Genomic DNA, 22,175 nt, shown 5'->3' with positions numbered 1-22,175 from the left:
CCCTTCCTCCTCCTTTACCTTTTCCTCTCTCTCCTCTTCCCCACTTCCTCCCATCTCCCCTCCATCTCCTGTCCCTTCCCTGCCACCTCCTCCCCTCTTTCCTTTCCCCTTTCCTTTCTCCTCTCTCCCTCCTCATCACCCCCCCACACACACACACACACTCACTAGCAATGCTTCAGGGAACTTGAATCCAGCCCATGCCTGCAGCATGTAACTTGGGAAAGAAAAAGAGAAAGGAAAAACTGATGAAGTAGCGAGGACTGAGGAGGAGAAAGAAAGCTCGAGCGAGACCAAGACAAAAGAATATTGAGATAGAAAGGAGGGAGGACACAAGAGAAGGGCACAGAGATGGAGGGAATGAGTGAGATGCTGGTTTGCTGCAGCATCAAGGGCAAACCAAGGAGAAGCTGAGAGGGAGGGAGGCACAAGGCACATGGGAGCCATACATGGGCTGGCATTTTCCTTGTCCCAAAGCAACACTGAAAGGAGGGGATTCTGGGAGGGTGTAGGTGGCAGGGCTAACAGGCAGACTTTCCCCCAGGAACTGGGACACCTTTCTCCTTTTTCCGATGGGGCAAGAGGGTAAACCCCCAAACTGCTTGTTGGTGAAAGGCCAATGAGAGAGCCAGTGGCTGGAGCACAAGCTGGATCCTGGAGGAAGAAGGAACCAAGGGGATCCTTGTGTAACCTCTCTCTCTTCCTGTTACCCCTACTCACTCAGAGAATCTCAGAGCTAGGGTCAGACCCTCCGAGAGAATCTGGTCCAACTTGTATCTGTAAATGAATCTTTTCAAAAACATCAGTCATCCAGTGGAGGAAATTCTCTCCACCTTCTCAGCAACTTATTTTCCAGAATTACTTTGAGCACTGAGGGACACATGACTTGCCCAAGGTCATCATGCCAGGATCTGTTGGAGGCAGGATTTGAACCTAGTTCTGTCTCCACTGTTTCTCATACTCTGACATGCTCTTGCCATGTTGCTAACAATTCAGTCCCTGCCTCACCTCATTCGATTGAGTCCAACTTGACTCTGGTCATGACCCTCTTGGATTCTGCCCCTAAAGAGCTCTTCCCTACAGCCCTATGAAATGCTTTTATTCACCCTGGCTGGACCCTACTTCCTAGTAGCTGGGCATCCAAAATCTTCCAGAACTGAACACAATACTCCACATTTGCTAACAAGGGCATGAGACTACTTCCTTCATTTACACCCCTGATTCTTATTGAGTTTACAATCCACTGAAACTCCCAAATCTTTTTCATACAAACTGGTGCCTGACTATGCTTTTCCATACCCCGCCCCCATAAGTATAGCTATAGTTGGCCCTAGTGGTGATAATTCTTTGGACTCCTTTAGATCTGTCCCATCATTTTAGCCCGCCAAGGTTTTCCAGGGTGTTTATCATTCTACATGTCAGCCAGCCCTCCCTGTCTCATAATTTTCTAAGCATACCATCAATGTCATTGATTTTAAAAAAAAGCGACTAGAAGAACAAGGCCAAGGACAGATCCCTAGATCCCTTTTCCCAGCCCAACTCCAATATTCGATACCCTGTGATCTCATCCAGGAAGCAAGCCCTGAAATACCCCCTGTGTGTCCTCTGGTGGGGTCTGTAAATAGTAATAATTGTTATGTCCTCGTTTTAACCATCCATATTGTAGGGGATGCTGGGACCTGGTGCTCTCTGGGTAGTCAGACCTAAGATTGTCACTCACTGATTATCACCCAAATCTTCCATGTTTCCCAGGTGTCTTCTCTCTCTCTCTCTCTGTCTCTCTCTCTCTCTCTGTCTCTCTCTATCCCTGTCTCTCTGTCTCTCTCTGTCTCTCTCTATCTGTCTTTCTGTCTCTCTGTCTCTCTGTCTGTGTCTCTCTCTCTCTTTGCTTTTTAGAGGGGAAAAGGGAGGGCATTGGGGGTTAAGTGACTTGCCCAAGGTCACCCGGTTAGTTTGTGTGTGTGTGAAGTGTCTGAGGCTCGATTCGAACCCAGGTCCTCCTTACTCCAGGGCTGGTGCTCTACTCACTGCACCACCTAGGTGCCCTCATGTTTTCTCTTATTTAGAAGTATGATGTTGCTTTGGTCTCTGGCCTACTCCTATCTTTAGCAATTCCCATTCTTTCTTGTCCCAGGGCTAGGTCAATTGAATATCTGATGACAGTCATTATTTTAGTAATGAACTTAGTTAGATTCGAAAGAATATACTAAAATACAAAGCAAAAAAAAAATATTACAGCTATGTAACATTTAACTCATATCCCAAATACAACTTCCCCAAGTGGTCAAAATCCTGTTCTAGTTGGTATCTTTTAGCTGCAGCCTCCCTAGCCAAGGTCCAGATCATGGGACCATTAGAAGTCAGCATCTGATCATAAGCAGCAGCAGCTTGGGGCACAGGGAGATACAGTCACAAGAACTCTGGCTTTGGCATTCGAGGACCCAATTTCCAGAAACAGCTTGGTGACTGTGACCTGGAAGAAGTCATTGAACTTTGATTTCCTTGGTCATAGGATACAAAGGGCCCTTCCAGGTAGAAAGCCTCCAAAGTGGGGCATACATGCCAACACCTTCCTTCCTCACCTAGCTTAGTCCATGGCCCCAGTTTCTTTCTTTGTAAAAAGGGGTTAATATTCCCCCTACTGGGAGTGGTTGTTCACCCAGGAGATAAAGACCATGGAAGCCTTTTGGTCAAGAAGCTGCAGTAATTGTAGAAGTAATACGTATGTATATATATTTTTTTTCAGGTAATCTAATTTACTTATTAATGATGTACATTTCTAAAACTCTTTCTGGTTTGCCAAGTGTTGAAGAGACCGGGGTCTCATTGCAACCTCACAGCACCACTGAGAAGCAGGGACAGCTAGGCCTGACTGGTATAATAAGGAATTCCCTGTAGTCCTCACATAGTTTGAATTCTCCCTGCATATTTCCATTGGGCTGGAATCAGTTACCATATTTTGCATAATGATAGGGCCGGGTAGGTGGTTATGCAGTACTTAGAGTGCCAGGCTGGAGTCAGGAAGACCTGAGTTCAAATACAGCCTCAGACACTTGCTAGGTGACCCTGGGCAAGTCACTTCACCCTGTTGGCATCAGTTTCCTCATATATAAAATGAGTTGGAGAAGGAAATTGCAAACCACTCGAAGAAAACCCCAAATGGGGTCATGGAGAGTCAGACATGACTGAACAATGAACCAAAACATAATTAATATTATTAATTAATTAATAATTAATAATCAATGGTGTAAATTTGAATATAGAGGCCGCTTCAGAGAATTCATTATTAACTGATTGCTACCTAGCTACGCTGCAACAATCTTTGCCTCTATTTTACAGATAAGGAAACTGAGGCTCCAAGAGCTTATATCTTGCCCATGGTCACACAGCTAGTGAGTGTAGGAGTCAGGATTCAAACCCAGGTCCCTCACAACTCCAAGGCCAGCATTCATTCCGTGAGAAAGTTGTACCAATTAGTCTGAATGAATTGGTTTCATCCAGTCTCAGATGGTTTACCCCATGCCTATATTTGACCGTTTGTTGTCTTGGGTTTTTGTTCCCCTCCTTGCCACTGTGCAGGTCTCTCAGATAATGTCGCTGACTTGGAAAAGCGGAGACAGATCTATGGACAGAACTTCATCCCTCCCAAGAAGCCTAAAACCTTTCTCCAGTTAGTGTGGGAAGCTCTCCAGGATGTCACCCTTATCATCCTGGAGATTGCCGCCATCATCTCTCTGGGTCTGTCCTTTTATGCACCACCCGGAGAACAGAGTGACGGTAAGTGTGGGATGGACCTGACCCAACCCCAGCTAAGGGAGGAGGGCTGACCCAGTATCAGGGACAGGAAGGGAGGAAGCCCAATAATTCAGGCCAGCAGATCTTGGGGAAGGAGAGACTCAGGCCCGCCCCCCAGGAAGCTTCTAGTCCCACTGAGGGAGCCAGGCCTCACCCACAGGCAATACTCCAAGAATGGCATGTAGCAAAATGGAGAACAGTGTGGTGGAGACGATAGGGGCTCCAGTTCAAAGGAAAGAGAAATTCCTGAGGACTGGGGTAGGCCGGGAAGCTTTGATGGAGGCCAGAGGACTTGGAGATGTCTCCAGGCTTCCAGCGCCTTCCTGCTGACATTGTGGCACCCTCCCCAGCCCTGTTTCCCTTCCTCAAGTACTCAGAACCCTGAGATAACCCACCTCCCCTCTCTCCTATGCAAGACTTGCATTTTCTTTCAGCGTAAATATGTGCTTTACCCTTTGCCCTCCCAGTCTTTGTGGCATCTGAGATGCTGCCCTCTCATTGGGGCCCCACATTGGCCACCTAGGGACCTTACATCCACTCACAGCCATGGTTCATGAGCAACAAGCATGCATGTGTTTTCTCTTTCTCCAGTCATCCAAAAGACAGTTGAAATTTTAGTGAAATTGTATATTAAGGAAAATCACGATAAACAATTCCCTCCTAAACCTAGGACATACTCGCCCACAAATATGTACATAGCAACTGGGGATGAGGGGTCATGACCCATGTGTGTGTATGGAGGGGGGGGACAACTTGCACCTTCTCCAGTGATGGCCCATTGGAATCGTGTGGTGCTGTCATCTTCCCTTGTTTTCACTGGGTCCACTGAGGATGGTGACCAAGAAATCTCATGCTGCCCTTCTGCCATATTATTCATCTTACAGAGGGAGAAACTAAGGCTTAGGAAGGGGAAGGTACTTCTCCAAGGTCATACATAATATCCTAGATCTAGAACCAGCAAAACCTCAAAAGCCATCTAGTTCAATCCCTTCATTTTACAGAAGGGGAAACTGAGGCCAAGGGAGGGGAAACAACTTGCCCAATTAAGTGGAAAAATAAGAATTCAAACCCAGCTCCCCCAAGTCCAAATGCAGCATTTTCTATTTTAGCCTGCCCACCCCTGGATGCTCTCTCCTTCCCACTGTTTCTACAGTCCAATTCAAACAACATAATCAGGTACTCAGGTGCCCATGGAGGCCTCACAATCTGTTCTGTTGGCTGGACCCTTGGTGTCCAGGGCTTGGCAGGGACCACTGGCCTTGACCCAGGGGCAAGAACCAGCTCTTTCTCCTCCTTTTCTGTCTCTTGACCCTCTCCCCAAACCGGCATGCTAAGGCCAAGTCAGACCAACTGACCAATGTTGCCCTAGGCCTGCATGATTGCACAAGTGGTGGGCGTGTGCCAAGGCCTATCTAAGCCTTTCCCTCTCCCTTGGGGGCAGCCTGTGGGAATGTCTCAGCTGGGGCTGAGGATGAGGGCGAGGCAGAGGCCGGCTGGATTGAGGGAGCAGCTATCCTGCTGTCTGTCATCTGCGTGGTGCTGGTCACGGCCTTCAATGACTGGAGCAAGGAGAAGCAGTTCCGTGGTCTGCAGAGCCGAATTGAGCAAGAGCAGAAATTCCAGGTCATTCGGAAGGGGCAGGTCATCCAGGTTCCTGTGGCTGAGCTCGTGGTGGGCGATATCGCCCAGATCAAATACGGTGAGAAGGGATGGGGAGGCTTGTCACACCTTCCCAGGGACCAACAGGTCCTACTAAATATGTAAAGCAGGGAGAGTCAGGAGGTTCTCTTTGTTCTGAAACTTTCTCCTCCCATTTCATATCCCTCATCTCCACCAATTCTACTGGGCTTAGTACATGAAGAGAGACACTCTTCCCCACCCATCCAGGGACCTCCCTCCTTTCCTTTCTGCCCGTCAGAGAACATGCAGACTCTACAAGGGGTCTTCCTGAGACCACTACCATAACCTAAAGGCCCAATTCTAATGGTAGCTGGCCATTGTGGGCATGAGAGGAAGCCCTCAAACCAGGTGGCTTCTAGACGCTGTCTTTGCCTAGACTTGGCCTGGGGCACTACAGTGCCCCTCTAAATATATTTTTATGTTCTTTTTGTCCTTAGAATCATTATCCTCCAGGATTGACCAGTTCTATATACCATTACCAGGGGTGGGAAACCTGTGGCCTCGAGGCCACACATGGCTATAGCCTTTTTACTAAGTCCAACTTTTACAGAACAAATCCGTTTATTAAGGGAATTTGTTCTGTGAAATTTGGATTCAGTCAAAGGGCCGCACTTGAGGACCTAGATGGCCTTGAAGTCACAGGTTCCCCACCCTGCATTAGACAGTATAGTTCTGCCTTCCACATCTCAACTTTCCCCATCATGGTTTCAATATATTGTGGGTCGGCATAAGAAATTAAATGAGAGTTTTTGGGACTTTTGCAGAAGCTGTAGATAACACAGAAAAAGTTTAGAAACTCAGAAATGCATAAAATATATGTATAGCATTGTATAACATCAACATATTTTATCTACAATACCATAATAATTCAGACTTCTTTGGTATGAACATTTTACATGAATTTTCCAGATAGTGGGGGTGTTGTGCCCCTAGCCCCCAAGATGTGGAAGGGATAGCTGTATATAGAACTCCCCAGTTCCCCAGTGGAGCAACACAGGGATTAAGGGGAAGCAGGGCAGAATTCTTGGCCCCCATCAGCTCCAGGAGAAAAAAAGGGGGGTAAATAGGAAGCCTCCAGCTTGATCTAAGGAGAGACTTTCTAACAATCCTGTTGTACCTCTCCTTCACTTCAGGCAGGCTGTGGATAGCCCACTTGTCAGGGGAATTGTGGGAGGGTTCACACGTAGGTATTGGCCAGATTGTGCCTTCTGAGGTACCTCCCACCCCGAGATTCTGTGTTTCTGTGATGAGAGGAGGAAAGAGAAGGGGGAGGGAGGTTGGTTGAGCCCTGAATGTTCCAGCTGCTTCCTGATTCCTTTTCTCTCTTTGCTGCCCCTCCAGGTGACCTTCTCCCTGCTGATGGAATACTCATCCAGGGTAATGACCTCAAAATCGACGAGAGCTCCCTAACAGGAGAATCAGACCATGTGCGCAAAGCAGTGGACAAAGATCCCATGTTGCTCTCTGGTAAGTAAGAGTCCCAAGTCCTGGCTCCAGGCAAACACTAGGGGACTCTATGAGGTGAAACATGGATGTTGTCCATGAGGTTTTCTTGGCAAAGATATTGGAGTGGTTGGCTATTTCCTTCACCAGTGTGCCCCCATCTTACAGATGAGGAACTGAGGCAAATAGGAGTTAACTTGCCAGGGTCACAAAGCTAGTAAGTATCTGAGACTGGATTTGAACTCATATCTTCCTGACTCCAGGCCCAGTGCTCTATCCACTGACCCACCTAGCTGCCCTATCACTCTAGTGCTGTTCAGTCATTTTTCAATTGTGTCCAACTCTCTATGACCCCATTTGGGGTTTTCTTGGCAGAGATACTGAAGTGGTTTTTGCCATTTACTTCTCTAACTCATTTTACAGATGAGGAAACTGAGGCAAACAGAGTTATGTGACTTGTCCATGGTCACATAGCTAGGAAGTGTCTGAGGCTATATCTGACCTTTGGAAGATGAGTTTTCCTGACTCTAGGCCCAGTGCTCTATCCTATACAATGCCACCTAGTGGCCCCACCACTCTTGTAACCCTATCTAAAAAGGGACTAGAAGGAGACTGTATGGTAGCATGCTGGCACTGGAGTCAGAGGGCTTGGGTTCAAGTCTTGGCTCTGCCACTTTACTCCTGGTGCAACCTTGAGCAAGTCCCTTCCCATCCCTAGGTCTTAGATTCGTCCTTTGTAAAATGAGGGGTTGGATTGGATAGCCTCCAAGATCCCTTCCAGCTCTAGAGCAAAGGGCTTGCTATCCTATAATCCCTTTTATTTTGACTTTTCCCAAAATTTCCAGTTCTTGCCATGGCCTAACCTTTGGTTTTTGAAAGCACTCACATCCCAATTTGGACCCTACCCCTCTTGCCCCATGAAAAGAGTTTTCTCTTGGACCTAGTGAGTGGCTAACTGGCATCTGGCATGTTACATTACTTTCTTCACACTTAGTTTGGGTTCAGTCTGTGTTGGATGTCTCGTGCTATTTTTCCCAATCTGAAGATCATTTGTCCTTACTAGAGAAAATCAAAGCCAACTTTAGACTTTCCATGGCATTTCCATATTGGAAGTCTGGGAGGTGGAGTCAGGTAGGTGTGGAGGGGAAGTAGGATGGGGAGTAGGATGGCTTAATCATCCTTACCCATCAGACAGTGACCCCAAGTAATACAGGCCAGTCCCACACAGTCAAAATTGCTTGCAGGGAAAATCCAGACTCATGGGACAGAGACAACCAGGCCCAAGTCTTCACTTTAGAAATAGATTTTCCATTTTATGGAGTCACAGAATGTTAGATCTGGGAGGAACTTGGGACATTATCTGTCCCAGTGCCTTCATCTTATAGATGAGCAGCCTGGGGCCCAGCAAGAAGAAGGAAGCTCCCCAAAGTCACAAAGCAAGTATGTAGGAGCCCTGGGCATAGCAACCGAGATCTTTCCTTTACATATACTACAGTGTTGTGGGATGGAAGAAAATGGACTCACAGCCAGGAGACCAGACTCTTGTCACTTGATTTGGCCACTATGAGCTTCATGGTCTGGGGCAAATCACTTCCTGTCTCCAAGTGAAAATGTACTACAGCACTAGAGTTATAAGGGATCTTTAACACCACAGAGTACAACTCCCTCATTTTACAGATGAGGAAACTGAGGCTTAGGGAGCTGAAATGATTTCCCCAAGTTGACTTTGGCAATAAGTACTGGCCAGAATATCAACAGGGAAAGGTGTGGAGGGAAGAAATTCCAGGGCGATAAGTAGTCCAGAGGGGTAGGAAAGCATGAGTCATGTTCAAGACTTTAGTAAGTCAGATTTGCCTGGAATATAGAGTGTAGAATGTACTCTACTTAATGAGAACTGATTTGGGATGAGCTTCGAGCCAGATTGTGAAGGGCCTTGGATCCCCAGTTAAGGAATTTCAGTTGAATTCAATGTGCATGTGTTGAGATTTTCCCCAAACCTACCACCAAATGGATGTGATTTCTCCCTCCCCTGAACTAGGTATCTGGATTATGGTCTTTTGCCCCTTTTCTAGCCTCTCTACTGTCCTGATTTCTACAACAGCTATTTCTGTATGTGTCTCAAATCCTACCAGGGTTTAGTCCTGATTCATAGATGGAGGGAACCAAGGCTCTAGAGGGGTCCGGGTAGCATCCTGACTCTCTTATTTAATCAGGTACCCATGTCATGGAAGGTTCAGGAAGGATGGTGGTCACTGCTGTTGGTGTGAACTCTCAGACTGGCATTATTTTTACTTTGCTTGGAGCCAGTGGAGAGGACGAGGAAAAGAAAGAGAAGAAAGGTAAGCCTCTGTACTTCATTATCCACCAGACCTTTCCCCAGACCCCTTCCCCCCTTAGAATCAAGCCAAATGGGGGTCATTTGAGAGCCATTAACCCTACAGATAGGAGAAATCACTTTCATCCTGAGGTCCCTAGCTCTCCAAAGGAAAAACTAAAAAAAGCAAGTGTCAATTTAAACAGCATCAATCTCCGTAAGACTGTCTTAAGGCATTTGATTGCCTTAAAGTATAGCCCTGGAAGAGAAAGTGCTTTTTAAAGTGATGCTGAAAGAGATCACATCCAAGCAGGAAGACCACCCATCAGGGCTATTGTAAAAGTGGTGGGGGGAGTGGACTAAAGAAGTCCATAATGTCAGGGTCCTATGACCTTTGATGGCCAGGTCATGGCCATAACAGTCAACCCTCCCATGTTCACCATCACAGATATCGGACAGCTTCCACGATGGCCCTTGAGCACAAGACTGCCCCAGGAATACATACAATAAAGTAGAGCTCAGAGATATTCATGGAACATCCCTCCCCTCCCTCCCCCTAAGTCACCCTGACTCCCTACTCCTTCCAGCAGAATTAGCTTTGGTAACTAACGACAGACCATCCCAGCCTAGAACATGAACCCAATTCAGTTTGTCTCTCTTTAGCTTCCACCCCTTGGCAACTCCAGAGCAGAGGAGCAGTTCACTGTTTTCCTGCTCTCACAGCCCAGTTGTTCAGGCTTCCTTACTGGTGCAACATATAAAAACAACTCACATTTCTGTAGTGCTTTAAGGTTTGCAAAGTACTTTCTTTGCATCACCCTTGGGAGTTGGTGGTGCAAGCATTCTCATCCCCATTTTACAGATGAGGATATCGAGGCTCAGAGAGGTGCTCATGGTCACAAAACTAGTGAGTATTGGAGCTGGGGTAAAATGTTCAGGCTCAGGCTGGATGACCATTGGACACGGATGCTGTAGAGGGGACTACTGCAGAGGGAGGGAGGTTGGGTTTTATGGGAAGAGAAATGGGCTGAATTCGTCAGATGGTGGGTTTGATACTTCCTGCTTCACAACTACCCTACCCCAATGGAGAAAACCTTCCCAGAAGTAAATGGGAGACTGGCCTGGGACCTCAACTGGTCCCCAGAGGATCCTTCCAGTAAAAGTAGAAATCTCTTTAGGGAAATATAGTATCTCCCCTTGCCCAGTAATCCCTGGCTTGCAGGGGAAGAGGGAGAAAGGTGGGGAAAGTTCAGGGGCCAAGGAAGAGTGGCATCTAGTCCAGAGATAGATGCCTTAACCTAATGGGGTATTAGTGCCAAAGCAGTTTCCCTTGTTGCCCACCATGGCAGCCTTCATGTGACTGGAAGGCAGGGGTCCAAGTAGCCCCAGGATGTGCAGGAACAGCTGATGCAATATTTACAGCCTGCAAATTGGGGAGCATGGTGGTGGTGGGGATGCTGAATTCCTTTTGAAAGCCCAGGTCTAAACCAGCACTTGCCACAGTGAACAGATTGCCCCACTCCTCCCTCCCTCCTCCCCCTCACACACACATCCCACTCCGTCACTTATGCATCCTCCCCCCACCCAACCTCCATCGATAAGCCATAGTCTGGAGCCCAGAAACAACCTCATCACCATTCTTGTTTCCTGGCCAACAGTATGTTCAAAAGACCTAAAGAAATCATTGAATCCTAGAGCATCTCCTCCTTTAGGTCATTTCCCAGTCTCTGACAGCCCCAAATCCATCAAGATCCACCAGAGCCCTGACCCACATCCCTCCCCTCCATCTCCCTGGGTGCTCCCTAGTCCCAGGCCTTTGAACTTCTCCTGTTTGTACTCCACCTCTAAGATCTGAGAAGTGATCAGATTGAAGAGGTAGAGAATTTAGAAAGGGCACCAACACCAACCTGTCTGTTCTTACCTAGTGCCCAGTTGCTTAATTAAGACCAGACTCTCTCACCAACTTTGTGATGTTGGATCACAGTATCACAGAACATTAGGGCTCAAAGGGACCTTCAAGATGATCTAGTTTCATCCCCTCATTAAAACAAAAGTTTTCCTTTGTGTTCTATTTTCCTGAAATTTGAATTCTGAACATAAACATCACCATCCCCGAAGGAATTTCTATAAATATGGTGGAACCAAAAAAATAGAATTCTATATGACTCTCCATTTCACGACTTGCTTTAAAAAAAAGTATGCAATAAATTCCACACATTAATTTCCAAACTGCCCTGCTTGTCAGTGCTTCCTCTGAACTACCATCTAATCTCTTCTGTGCTTTTTAAAATATGTTACAATGGCCCCTTTTGTGAGGGACAGGGGGCTATGGTAATTTCTTTGTGCAGGTCTTGTGGAAAATCCATTTTTTTTCTTTTGAGCCTCTGTTCACAATTATTATGGACTTACTTGCTCCTTCTGGTTGTGTATCTCTAGATTTGATATTTTCTTTTACTTACTTATCTCTTTAACTTTAGTTCCTGAATTGGGGTTTTGTGCTAGGACTAGGGTTCACCAACATGCTGTACTTGGGTAGGGAGTGGGGTTCAGTTCTATTTGGTCTCTCACTGGATCTACCAGAGTTCAACTTACCTGGATCTTTGAAATTGAGTGCTGGATCTTTAGGATTTTCTCTGGGATTTCAGGACAGAGTATTTGAAATTTCAGAGCCCCTGAGCAAAGTCTGTATTCCTCTGAGCACTAAGAGATACCACACTAGCAATAAGTCACTAAGTTACCCCAATGTGTTTTTTTAATCACTCTGGGGCTTTCTCAATGGAGTCCCCTGCTCTTCCTGCCTCTACATGCAGAGCTTTGAGGGCCAAATGTGTCCAATCTCTTGTCATGGTACTACTTGCTTTGCTGAAAGGGACTCCCTTTCCTCTTGCCTGTACTCTTCTTGCTTACTGTTTATGCATTTCTGGGATGGAAGATGCCACTTACTATTGTTTCTTATTGGATGTCTTGATCATTATTAAATCTGATTGGGGTGGCTAGGTGGCACAGTGAATAGAGCACTGGCTCTGGAGTCAAGAGGACCTGAGTTTAAATCTGACCTCAGACACTTAACACTTACTAGCTGTGTGACCTTGGGCAAATCACTTAACCCCAATTGCCCTGCCTTACTCCCTCCAAAAAGAAAAAAAAATCTGATGCAAAATTCTGGGTTTTGCTGAAGTAGGTAGGTGGGAGAATTGGATGATCTACCATCTTGAAAGGAAGAAAACAGATCCTCTTTTTAAGGGCTAGGTTCTTCTTCCATAGCTAACTCTCTCCTTGACTGCCAGAGATGACTCTCCTCTTGACTAAATCCTCAGAAAGAAAATGGAAGTCCCCCAAAGAGCAGTGACTTGTGCAAAGTTACCCAGGTAATAAGTGACAGAGCCAAGACTAAGACCAGGATCTTATGACTACAGCCCAAGCTATGAATGGAGTTGTGATTTATCTGGAAAAATTCTGTTGTTGGGAAGGGAAGCTATATGGTGCCCAGGAGCTAGTTTGGGACCCCTTGATCTTCTGGGTGCTCAGTCTTCTTATGCACCTCACCATGTCAGTGCTGGGTTGGAATCTCTGCCAAGGAGTATAGCTAATAGGAGGTGTCATTGGAATAGAGAGTAGATATGATAGGAAGAGCCTGGCAGACACTATATGTCTAACAAGAGTAGGTTTAGGGTTCAGAAATCAGTAAGTATAGCAAGGAGTACCTTAGTATTCAGTCTAGAGAACAAGACTAAGCTATTAGAATCTTAGAGTTGGAAGGGACTTCAGATAGGCTTCCAGCCATTGCTTGGATAGCTCCAATCACAAGGCACTCACTACCTCAAGACACAGCCCCTTCTGTCATTGAACAGCTTGGAATGTTAGAAAGTCCTTCCTCCCATCTGATACTTTGAGGCCAAGCAGAAAAAGTCCGGTCCTCCTTCCACATGCCAAGTTTTCAAATATTCAATGATGCCCCTCACATTCTCCCTTAAGTCTTTAATTCTTCAGTCTAAACATCTTCACACGACATGCTTTTCAGACCCTTCACAAGCCTGAGCTCTCTAGAGCTCTAGATGGTCAATATCCCTCTTAAAATGCAACATTGAGACCTGCACACAGGAGCCTAGGTGTGATCTGACCATTTCCCTTAGAACTTTCCTGTCCCATCTACCAGTAGTGCAGCCAGACATCACAGTAGCTTTCTTTTAGCAGATGCATCCTACAGTTATCATCTTGAGCTCACAAATAATTAACCATGACTCCCTTGTACTTTATTTGTGCATTTACTTACTTGGATCTATTCAGTTTCATCTTGTTAGTGTTTCAGACCATCCTTCAAGCTTCCTTCAGCCTTGCATTGCTTTCCCTAGTATCTAGTTCAGTGCTTTGCATGTTTGTTGAATTGAGTTGAATGTTTGAATCTTGGATTCTTTATTAGCTCCAGATTTTTTACTCAGTAAATTTGAGAAACATTACATATCAGCCTTCATTCAAATCACTGATAAAAAAATGCTAATGACATGGCCAATCCTTGAAGCACTCCACTAGAGATCTCTCTCCAAACTGACTTCATCAGTTGACAGTTTTTGGGCCTAACTGTCCAACCTGATCCAAATCCATCTTGTCCAAAAGGATTTAGTAAGACATTGCCAAATACTTTGGTGTTGTCTGTGACTTTCTCTTCATCTACTCATCCAATAAATGTCAGCAAAGGAAATTAAGCTAGTTTGTCATGAAATGTTGTTGAGAAAATTAGGTTGGCTTAGGGTTACCACTGCCTCCTTTTCTGAGCATTCACAAACTTCTTATTCATTGAAGTAACCCAATCTTGAATTAGGAGCCAGGAAAGCAGGTGTACCAAGACCTCCCTCAATCTCAACTCCTAAAACAAGAAAACATCAAGTGAACATAAGCACAAGAGAGGTGAAAATCGTTAAGAGAGCAATGTACTGTTTGAAATGAGTTGGAACCTTCTGGCCCAGACAAATGACCTACCTGGGAACAGCAAGTTCTTTCACTCTAATCAGTGTTTCCAAATTTAAAGATTATTTGTTGGCAGAAAAGAGTAATTCATTCATTTATTCAAGAATCATCTGATAACATCTAGTGTGTGCAGAGCGCAAAGCTGAGCCCAAGGGGAGATAGCCTGAGATCTGATACCTCTGCTATGACATGAAGGTGAATCTTGGATCTCCAAGATCCTAAATGCAAGCTCTTGGCAGGTTTTAGCAATCTGGACAGGTTTTCCATCTATACCATGTGTCTGCCTACAGTTGGAGAACAGTCTAACCAAATATGGAGAAGCTAAACTACAGAAGGCTCCCTGGGTGATGAATCTTTGGTCATGACAATCTACTTAACCGATCAGAATTCAAAGCAGCCTTTAGGCCTGTGTATCCCCTTCTGGTCGTTCAGGGATGGTGGTAGCATGGCACACAAAGGGGCTTATACCATCTACCAACCTTAATATAGCTGTCCGTTCTATTCACGTGCACTTATTGTCAAATGGACAGCAAGTAGAGCCAGGAGTGGAGGAACTGAAGCACAGCCAGAGTGACAGAACATCTGTCCTCCAGCAGGACTCCTCTCCCTTATTATTTTTGTCCTTATCATAACCATAAAAGCCCTTTAGATACTTCTCGGCACTCTGCCTAAACCTCAGTCCATGTAAGCCTTAACCTTTCTAACTGTGCCTGGAAAATAATAACAATCTTTGGGATTTTGTACATGCGTCTCCTTATGTCTTTTGTACGTAAACCTTTTGTAGGTGAACCCATTAGAGGGCTCACTATGTAGCCGCATCATCTTTTTCGATTATTTTTCAACAGGGTCATTTATATTTGCATCATCAGAATTCAACTTTTCTTGGCTTCCCATCCTTCTTGAGCTAATTTCCCTTTGGCTCTGTCTATGGGGTGTTACTTTTTTTCTCTGTCTTTGAAATCTAGTCAGGTTACGCTTGTCATTTCCACCTTTCTTGTCTTGGTCCATCAGACAGTTTGTTCCTTATATCCCAATATTCCAGTCATTTCTACATCACCTACCATTGACTTTTTAATCCTTATAATACCATTGTTTCAGAGTAACCTTTCCCCTCTTCACTTATTTATTCTGAGATGACCTTATCAGGAAGATAGATCCACCAAGAATCTATCAATTACTCAGCTTTGAGCAAAGGGAGACCTTCTAGCAGGTGCCCCAAGAGCTGAAATCCATCATCATCATCATCACTGTGGTCATTGTCATCATCATCAACTTACATTTAGATGGCCCTTGAAGGTTTCCAGAGCCCTGCTGTAATCCCCCCTACAAGGAATGGGGTGGGAGCTAGAGAAAGGCAAGGCTCATCTTGCAGCCACTAAGGGACTAGGTTGACCTGATCTGACTTGACCCTGGCCCAGGAATCATACAGTCAGAGGCCAGCTAGTCCGACCTTCACATTTTACTGAGGGGAAGACTGAGGTTTTGAGAGAAAGGATAATTTGCCCAAAATCACACAGGGCTAGAATCTGGCATAGAACTGGCACAGAACCTTTACACTTCAGAATTACGCAAACTGCTGGAGAGTCAACCACCCTATTTTATAGTTGATGAAGCCAAGGGGAGGGGAAGAGAAGGGAGTGAGTGTTTCTGTTGTACCTACTCTATGCCAGGCACCGTGCTAAGCACTAAGCTAAGCATATCTCATTTAACCCTCACAACCCTGGAAGGTAGGTACTATTCTTTCCCCCCACCTTTTAAAGTTGAGGAAACTGAGGCATAGAGAGATGAAGTGACTTGCCCAGGGTCATACAGCTAGTAGTAAGTGTCTGAGGCTGGATTTGAACTCAGGTCTTCCTGACTCCAGACCCAGTGTTCTGTGCACTGTGGTGCCGCCAGTGGCCTCTGCAAGACTCAAAGATATAAAATTACTTGTCCAAGATCATACAGCTAGTTAGTGGCAGGATCCAGAATAGAGCCAATAAGTCTCGATTCTCAAGTCACCTGCTTCTTCCCTCAGGCCTGCCCTCTCTAGGCAAAGACTCAAGGTAGTACCTTATCCTCTCCTCTCTCCCTCCCCAGATTTCCTTGTCCAGAGCCACCTCTCCTCAGGGCTCTTCTCTCTGTTTACCTAGCTAATCTCTTAAACTAAGTTGATATTAGCATCACATTCATGGTTTACCTTTCCAGCATGATGTCTTTGCATATTGTCAAGGGCCTTCTGGAAGACAGAGTTCAAATCTCAAAGGAGGACCCTTTGACCCTTGAGTACTTTCAGACCCCACCAGGAGGTAGGAGTAGCACTGGGTGGGGGGAGAGGTGGAGCCTTACTCAGCATATAAGAAGCTAAGAATAAGACTCAATAACCCTTACCTGAAGGCCATAAGCAGATAATAATAGTAGTTAACAGCTAGCTTTTCTATAACTCTTTGAGGTTTACAATGTGTTTTACAAATATTATTTTATTTGATCCTTACATCAGACCTGGGAGGTGAGTGCTACTGTTATTCCCATATTATAGTTCAGGAAACTGAGGCAGACAGAGGTTAGGTGGCTTACTCAGGGTCACAGAGCTAGAAAGTATCTCAGGATTTGAACTCAGGTCTCCCTAACTCTAGACCCAGCCCTCGATTCACTGTGCCACTTAGTCACAGACCTTGGAACTACTAAGGCCAATTGCTTAAAGAGTTCAAGAGGCCCACCTTCCTGGCTTCAGGCCAGGTCACAAGGCTGCCCCTTTGTGAGGCAGCCTTCCTCCTCCTTTCTCATTGGAGAACCTCAGATCCCCTCATCCAGCCCTGGAAAATATGATACAGAAACTGTCCTCATGAAGACAGTTGAGGAAGCATCTCCAAGGCCCCCTGGAGCTTGCCCAAGCAGAGAGCCAAAGTTTCCATAGATACTTGGTTCTGCCTGCAGAGCTCAGCACCACACCCCCTCCCCAGGCAATCCCCTGGGGAAGGAAGGAGAAGCTGGAGCCCAAGCCCTTCTGGAGAGCAGTCTCTGCCCCCATGGTCCCCACTATGAGGGTGTTCAATAAGCTCTAGAAAGAAAGGAAAACCTTGCCTATGCAGACAAACGGGAGGCTCATTATCATTTTCAAGAATTCACAGATCTCACTGGCTCTCAAAGGAATCGCTAAGTTGAGATCCTTGGAGGCTTGCTTTAATAAGTGGCCAATACTAATTTTGTAATGTATACCTTATAGAATATTAGAGATGGAAGGGGCCTTATCAGTCATATAGCCAATCCCCTCAAAGAAACTAAGTGGAAAGAGTCAGGAGTCCTGGGGTCAAATCCCAGTTAGGACACTTAGTACCTGAGTGACTTTGGACAAGTCATTTGCCCTCTTTGGGCATCATCTATAAAATGAAGGACTTCCTTTCAGCTCTACGATCCCAGGTGCAAGCCACAGTTTATTTGGTCTTCCCTTCCCTCCCCTCTCCTACCTCTCCCCCCACATCTACCAACACCAATTTTATTTGCAAGTTTTTGCCACCGGTAAAAGGGCAGCTAGAAATCAAACCCTGTTTGTAAAAGGAGATCAGATGTGTCTGCTGTCTTCCTGTTGGCTAGCACAGGTTCCAAAGCTGAATTAGTGAGGCCTTGTTGTATTAAGTGACAAGCTTCCAAATGATCCAGTGAGTGAGTTAAGCATTACACGGGAAATGAGTCATCCCCAGAACCTTCAGAGTGGAGCCGGCCTGGTCAAATTCCCGTAATCAGAACAGTCTCTTAAGATATTACAGATCAAAAAATCCCCCAATGTTTTCTGAGGTGGGAAGGGGCAGAGGAGAGAAGTGCAGGTTATCTGGATCTCTCGGAATTCAGCTCCGGTGAGGCCGTTGGGCATTGCACCCTAAAGCCCACTGGCTTCCTTCTCCTTTCTCCCTACCTCCCTCCCTCCCCCCCCACCCCCAGCCATAGTTCTCATAGGATCAAATATTTAGATCTGGGAGAGACCTTAGAAGGCATCTAGATCAACTGCCTTATTTTATAAAGGAGGAAACTGAGACCCAGAGAAAAGAAATCACTTGCCTAGGGTCATCCCTCATACCACCTCCCATGCCTGCTTTCATGGAAGGATAAGAATGGTTTTGTACTAAGCACCTTTTAGCCTTCTTGTTTCTCTTCCTCCTTCTACTCCTCTTCCTTCTCTTTCTCCCTTCCCCACCTGGCTCCTGACCCTCCAGGGAATCCCTTCCTCTCTCCACAGAAACTCCTTGCCTATCCACTCAGCCCCACTATTGACTTGGAGGGACTTTTTCAACTTTCCCCAGTGCCCTGGATTTCTGGAAATGGAAGCAGTGCTTTAGAAAGTCTTGCTAACTGTACCACGTTCCCCTTCCCCCACCCCACCCCTACCTCCAATTTCCACCCTAAATAGATCCCTCAAAAGTTAATTTCAGAAACTACATCCCCAGCGATTTCTACTCTTATCTTCCTTCAGCCCTACTGGCTTTCCAGAGTCAGCCACAGCTCACAATTGAATTTGGGTGGCCTCTCTGTCACTTAGTGAATAACTAAGTGTCTCACCAGCCACAAACTCACAAGGTATACATACAGTAAGTGACCGAATCACCCTGTGTATATTTAAACCCTGGGATTACAGGACCACAGACTTTCAACTGGACTTTCAACTTTCAACTCTGACCTTAGAGGTCAGAGAGCCAAATCCCTCCTCTAATAGATGAGGAAACTGAGGAACAGAGAGATGCCCAGGGTCATATGACTAGTTAGTGACAGAAGTTCATAAGTCCTACAACAAACACTTCAATGCCCCTTTTTTAAATGGGGGGTTCGTAACTTTTTTGTGTTGGCAATCTGGTGAAAACAATGAGCCCAATATTTGCTGTCTAGATTCCCAATTGGAGCAGATACTAAATTTTGATCAGAGGCCAGTGAAAGTAAAGATACTATTTTTTTTCTCATCCAAGTTCACAGACTCCCTGAAGTCTATCTACAGACTCCTTGGAAAGATCTATGGACCCCAAGTGAAGAATAGCTGCTTTACAGGAACCCTTCAGGAACATGAACGATCCCACCACTAATTTGTTTGCTCTGGCTTTTCATAAATTAAGATTGGAGTCAGGAGGCCCCGGGTTCCAGTTCTGCCTGTGATGCTTATTGTTTGGGCCAGTCATTTGGCCCCTCAGTGCCCTAGGCAGAAATATGAATTACACAGATGGGCATTGACAGATCCAGACGGAATTCTCCATATGCTGATGAAATCACAGGCCAGAACCAAAAGTGATATGTTTGCTAATTTCAGGAGGGCCACCCATAGGTTGCTAACTCTGCATCCACCTTCCAAAGCCCTGCCACTTCCAAAGTCAGGACTTCAAAGCTAAGACCAGGGAGGTTCTCCCTGGGTTTTTTCACCAATTTATAACCCAGTAACCAACCAATCATTATTAAGATGAGATGTGGGAGAGAGAAGGTGATTCAGTCTGGTTGCCTGCCATCCGTCATCTGTGAAGACCACCCACTGTTGGTGAGCTATCATGTCTGACAAGGCTGCCAGCAATAGGAATGGACTTTCCTGAGGCAGTTACTCCTGTATGGTTCCCCTCATGACTAACGGCACCCATTTGAAATCAGTTGGTGAGAGTTAGGGCTTAGCCTGTGCTTAGGGGTCAGGTTAGGATTCAGTCTCTAGCTTAGGTCAGGGCTGTGCCAATAACTCAAGGTAGAACTCCATTGATCTTTGGGATCAGGGTCCCAGCTCATGTTTGGGATCAGCATTCCCATTCTCCAGAGGAGGAGGCTGAGGCCCAGAGAGGTGAGGAAAGTGAGTGAGGCTCGAGGCTGGGTACCTAACAATCTTTTCCCTCAGGTCCTAGGCTTCCCCTCAAGCAGTAACCCAATGAATTCCTCTTTGTGATCTCGTCCTCCTCATCCTTCTCAGTCACTGAACATCCATCACCATGGGCCCCGTTTGTCGTCATCGGCAGCCATGTTTCATGTGCATGTGTGTACACGTGTGTCTATGAGCTATGTTTGTCTGTTTTCAAGTGTTGTGTCTGTCCTTCCTCTTCCATTGTAGGCAAACAGCAGGATGGGGCTGTGGAGAATAACCAGAGCAAAGGTAACTGGAAGACCATGGGGCCAGCTCCCCGCCCCCCCCCCCGCTCCCCTGCCCCGCTTCAAGCCCCAGCTGGAGGGAGAAGGGAGGAGGGAAGAGGGGGGAGGAGAGAGGGAGAAGAGCCATGATGTGGGCTAACTGGGGGTTTCCTACATGGGCTGCATTAAGAAAGGAGGTAAGTAAAGTCTCAGAACAAGCATAAAATGCCAAACAACAAGTGACCAGCTAGTCCAAACCTCGTCTTTTTATACTGGTGGAAACAGCTTCTCAAATGGCCCATCCCAGGCTCTTCTCTCTATGCCACCCTCCCAGCTCCTTTGACACCCCGCTTCCTTTGGGCTTCTTTGCATTTTCTTTTGGGGGCCAGATCTCTGATTTCATTGGCATAGGGAGCTTCTGATGAGGAAGTCCCTTTACCAATACAGCATCGCTTGCACTCAGCTTGCTCAGGGCGCAGAGAGGGTAAGTGACTTGGCCAGAGCCACTCGACCAGTAACTGTCAGAGGTGGGGCTTGAACCAATGTCTTCCTGGCCAGATCCCCACTATGCCAGCTTCCTTGTCATCCTTCCTCTTTGTTAAGGAGAATTGTTCAGAAGCTACGTGGCCAGTTGTAGGAACATAGTTCGATACAGATGGAGTTCTACAGATACACACATACAGTTATCCCTTCCGCATCCCAGTGGTTAGGGGCAGGGCACCCCCGAGATCTGGAAAATCCATCTAAATTTTTTTGGCCCTCCCTTCACACTAGAGAAGAAGTCCGAATTTTTTCTTTTTCTTTTTTAGCATGTTTACAGTACCTTATTGTAAAACTTGGGGTTGATATTGTACAATACTATGCATATCCTTCATGCATTTCTGAGTTTCTAAACTTTTTCTGCATCATCTTCTGGCTTTTATATGTTATCTATGGCTTCAAATTCCCATTTAATTTCTCATGCTGCTTCTTGATACAGCAAAATTGAGATGGGGAAAGTTGCAGTGTGGAAGGGATAACTGTATACATATACTTGCATACAAACATGTAAAGATGTTCTGGGGTCAACTCGGGCAGGCTCTGGGGAGTAGATTGTTAAATTTTCAGTATGGATATTTACACCTGGGAAACCAAATGTTGCAAATCAGGGCTGGACTGGTTGTTTTGTTGATTGTCCGTGGTGTCAAACTCAAAGGCTGAGTATTGACTTAGGAAGGCTTGACCCACAAAGGAGAAGGAATTTGTCCAAGATCATACAAGTTAGTGGCCAAGCCCAGATGAGACTGCAGCTCCCAGCTCTCAGGCTGTGACTTCTTCCTACAGAACCACAAGTTATGACTATGATTAAAAGGTAGAGCCAAGAGTCAGGAAATCCCAAGTTCAAGGCCCAGCTCTGAACCAGCTTAGCTGTGTGACCCTGGGTCATTCATTTCCTCCCTTGGTCAAAAAAGCTCTTTCTAAAATTATAAGTTACAGAAAAAGTGCCAATCTACATTGGGTAAGGAAATTCCTCACTGGGAACCCTAAGGAGAACACAGAGCCAGTCCAAGAAAATGAAACCCCTATGGCCGGTGATTTGATGCTTTGACCATGGCCTGACTGTAGAGCTCCATCCTCAGCATAGAGAGGAAATCTGAGTCACATGGCATCGGGTACCACAGCACCATCCCTACTGGCATGGATGTCAACAGCATATGGTGTGTTGGCAGCACCCAGCTCCCTCCCCCTTTACCCAATCTGCTTATGCTATTTGTTATTTGCCACCATCTGAAGACGAGTATTCTCTCCCCAAAGATTTAGGAAGCATGATTTAGAGACCTGGAAGCCTGTCCCCTAATAACCTCTTGGGACTTCAGCTTCTTCATCTATAAAATGAAGGGGAGGCTTTGAAAAGTATATCCCATAGAACCCATATAAAGCC

General features: G+C 45.9%; 1 protein-coding gene across 4 annotated transcripts in view; it reads left to right on the top strand.

Annotated features, from left to right (window-relative positions):
- ATP2B3 (ATPase plasma membrane Ca2+ transporting 3) overlaps positions 1-22,175 on the top strand; it is a 114,063-nt gene that overhangs the window by 25,916 nt on the left and 65,972 nt on the right. For 2 of the 4 annotated variants that reach the window (XM_069108471.1, XM_069108469.1), the window contains 4 exons: positions 3,577-3,774; positions 5,234-5,491; positions 6,814-6,939; positions 9,129-9,254. In XM_069108471.1, coding sequence (XP_068964572.1) covers positions 3,577-3,774; positions 5,234-5,491; positions 6,814-6,939; positions 9,129-9,254 — 708 coding nt within the window. Of the gene's footprint in view, positions 1-3,576; positions 3,775-5,233; positions 5,492-6,813; positions 6,940-9,128; positions 9,255-10,091; positions 10,137-20,237; positions 20,280-22,175 lie in introns of all 4 variants that reach the window. The other 2 variants (XM_069108472.1, XM_069108470.1) reach the window with 2 other exon arrangements.

This window comes from Petaurus breviceps, unplaced genomic scaffold (genome assembly GCF_028583685.1).
Source record: "Petaurus breviceps papuanus isolate PSGF00001 unplaced genomic scaffold, PetGlider_PUasm1.0 90386, whole genome shotgun sequence".
Taxonomy (NCBI): Eukaryota; Metazoa; Chordata; class Mammalia; order Diprotodontia; family Petauridae; genus Petaurus; species Petaurus breviceps.
Note: the sequence above shows the minus strand (reverse complement) of the source record. Positions and strands in the feature narration are given on the sequence as shown.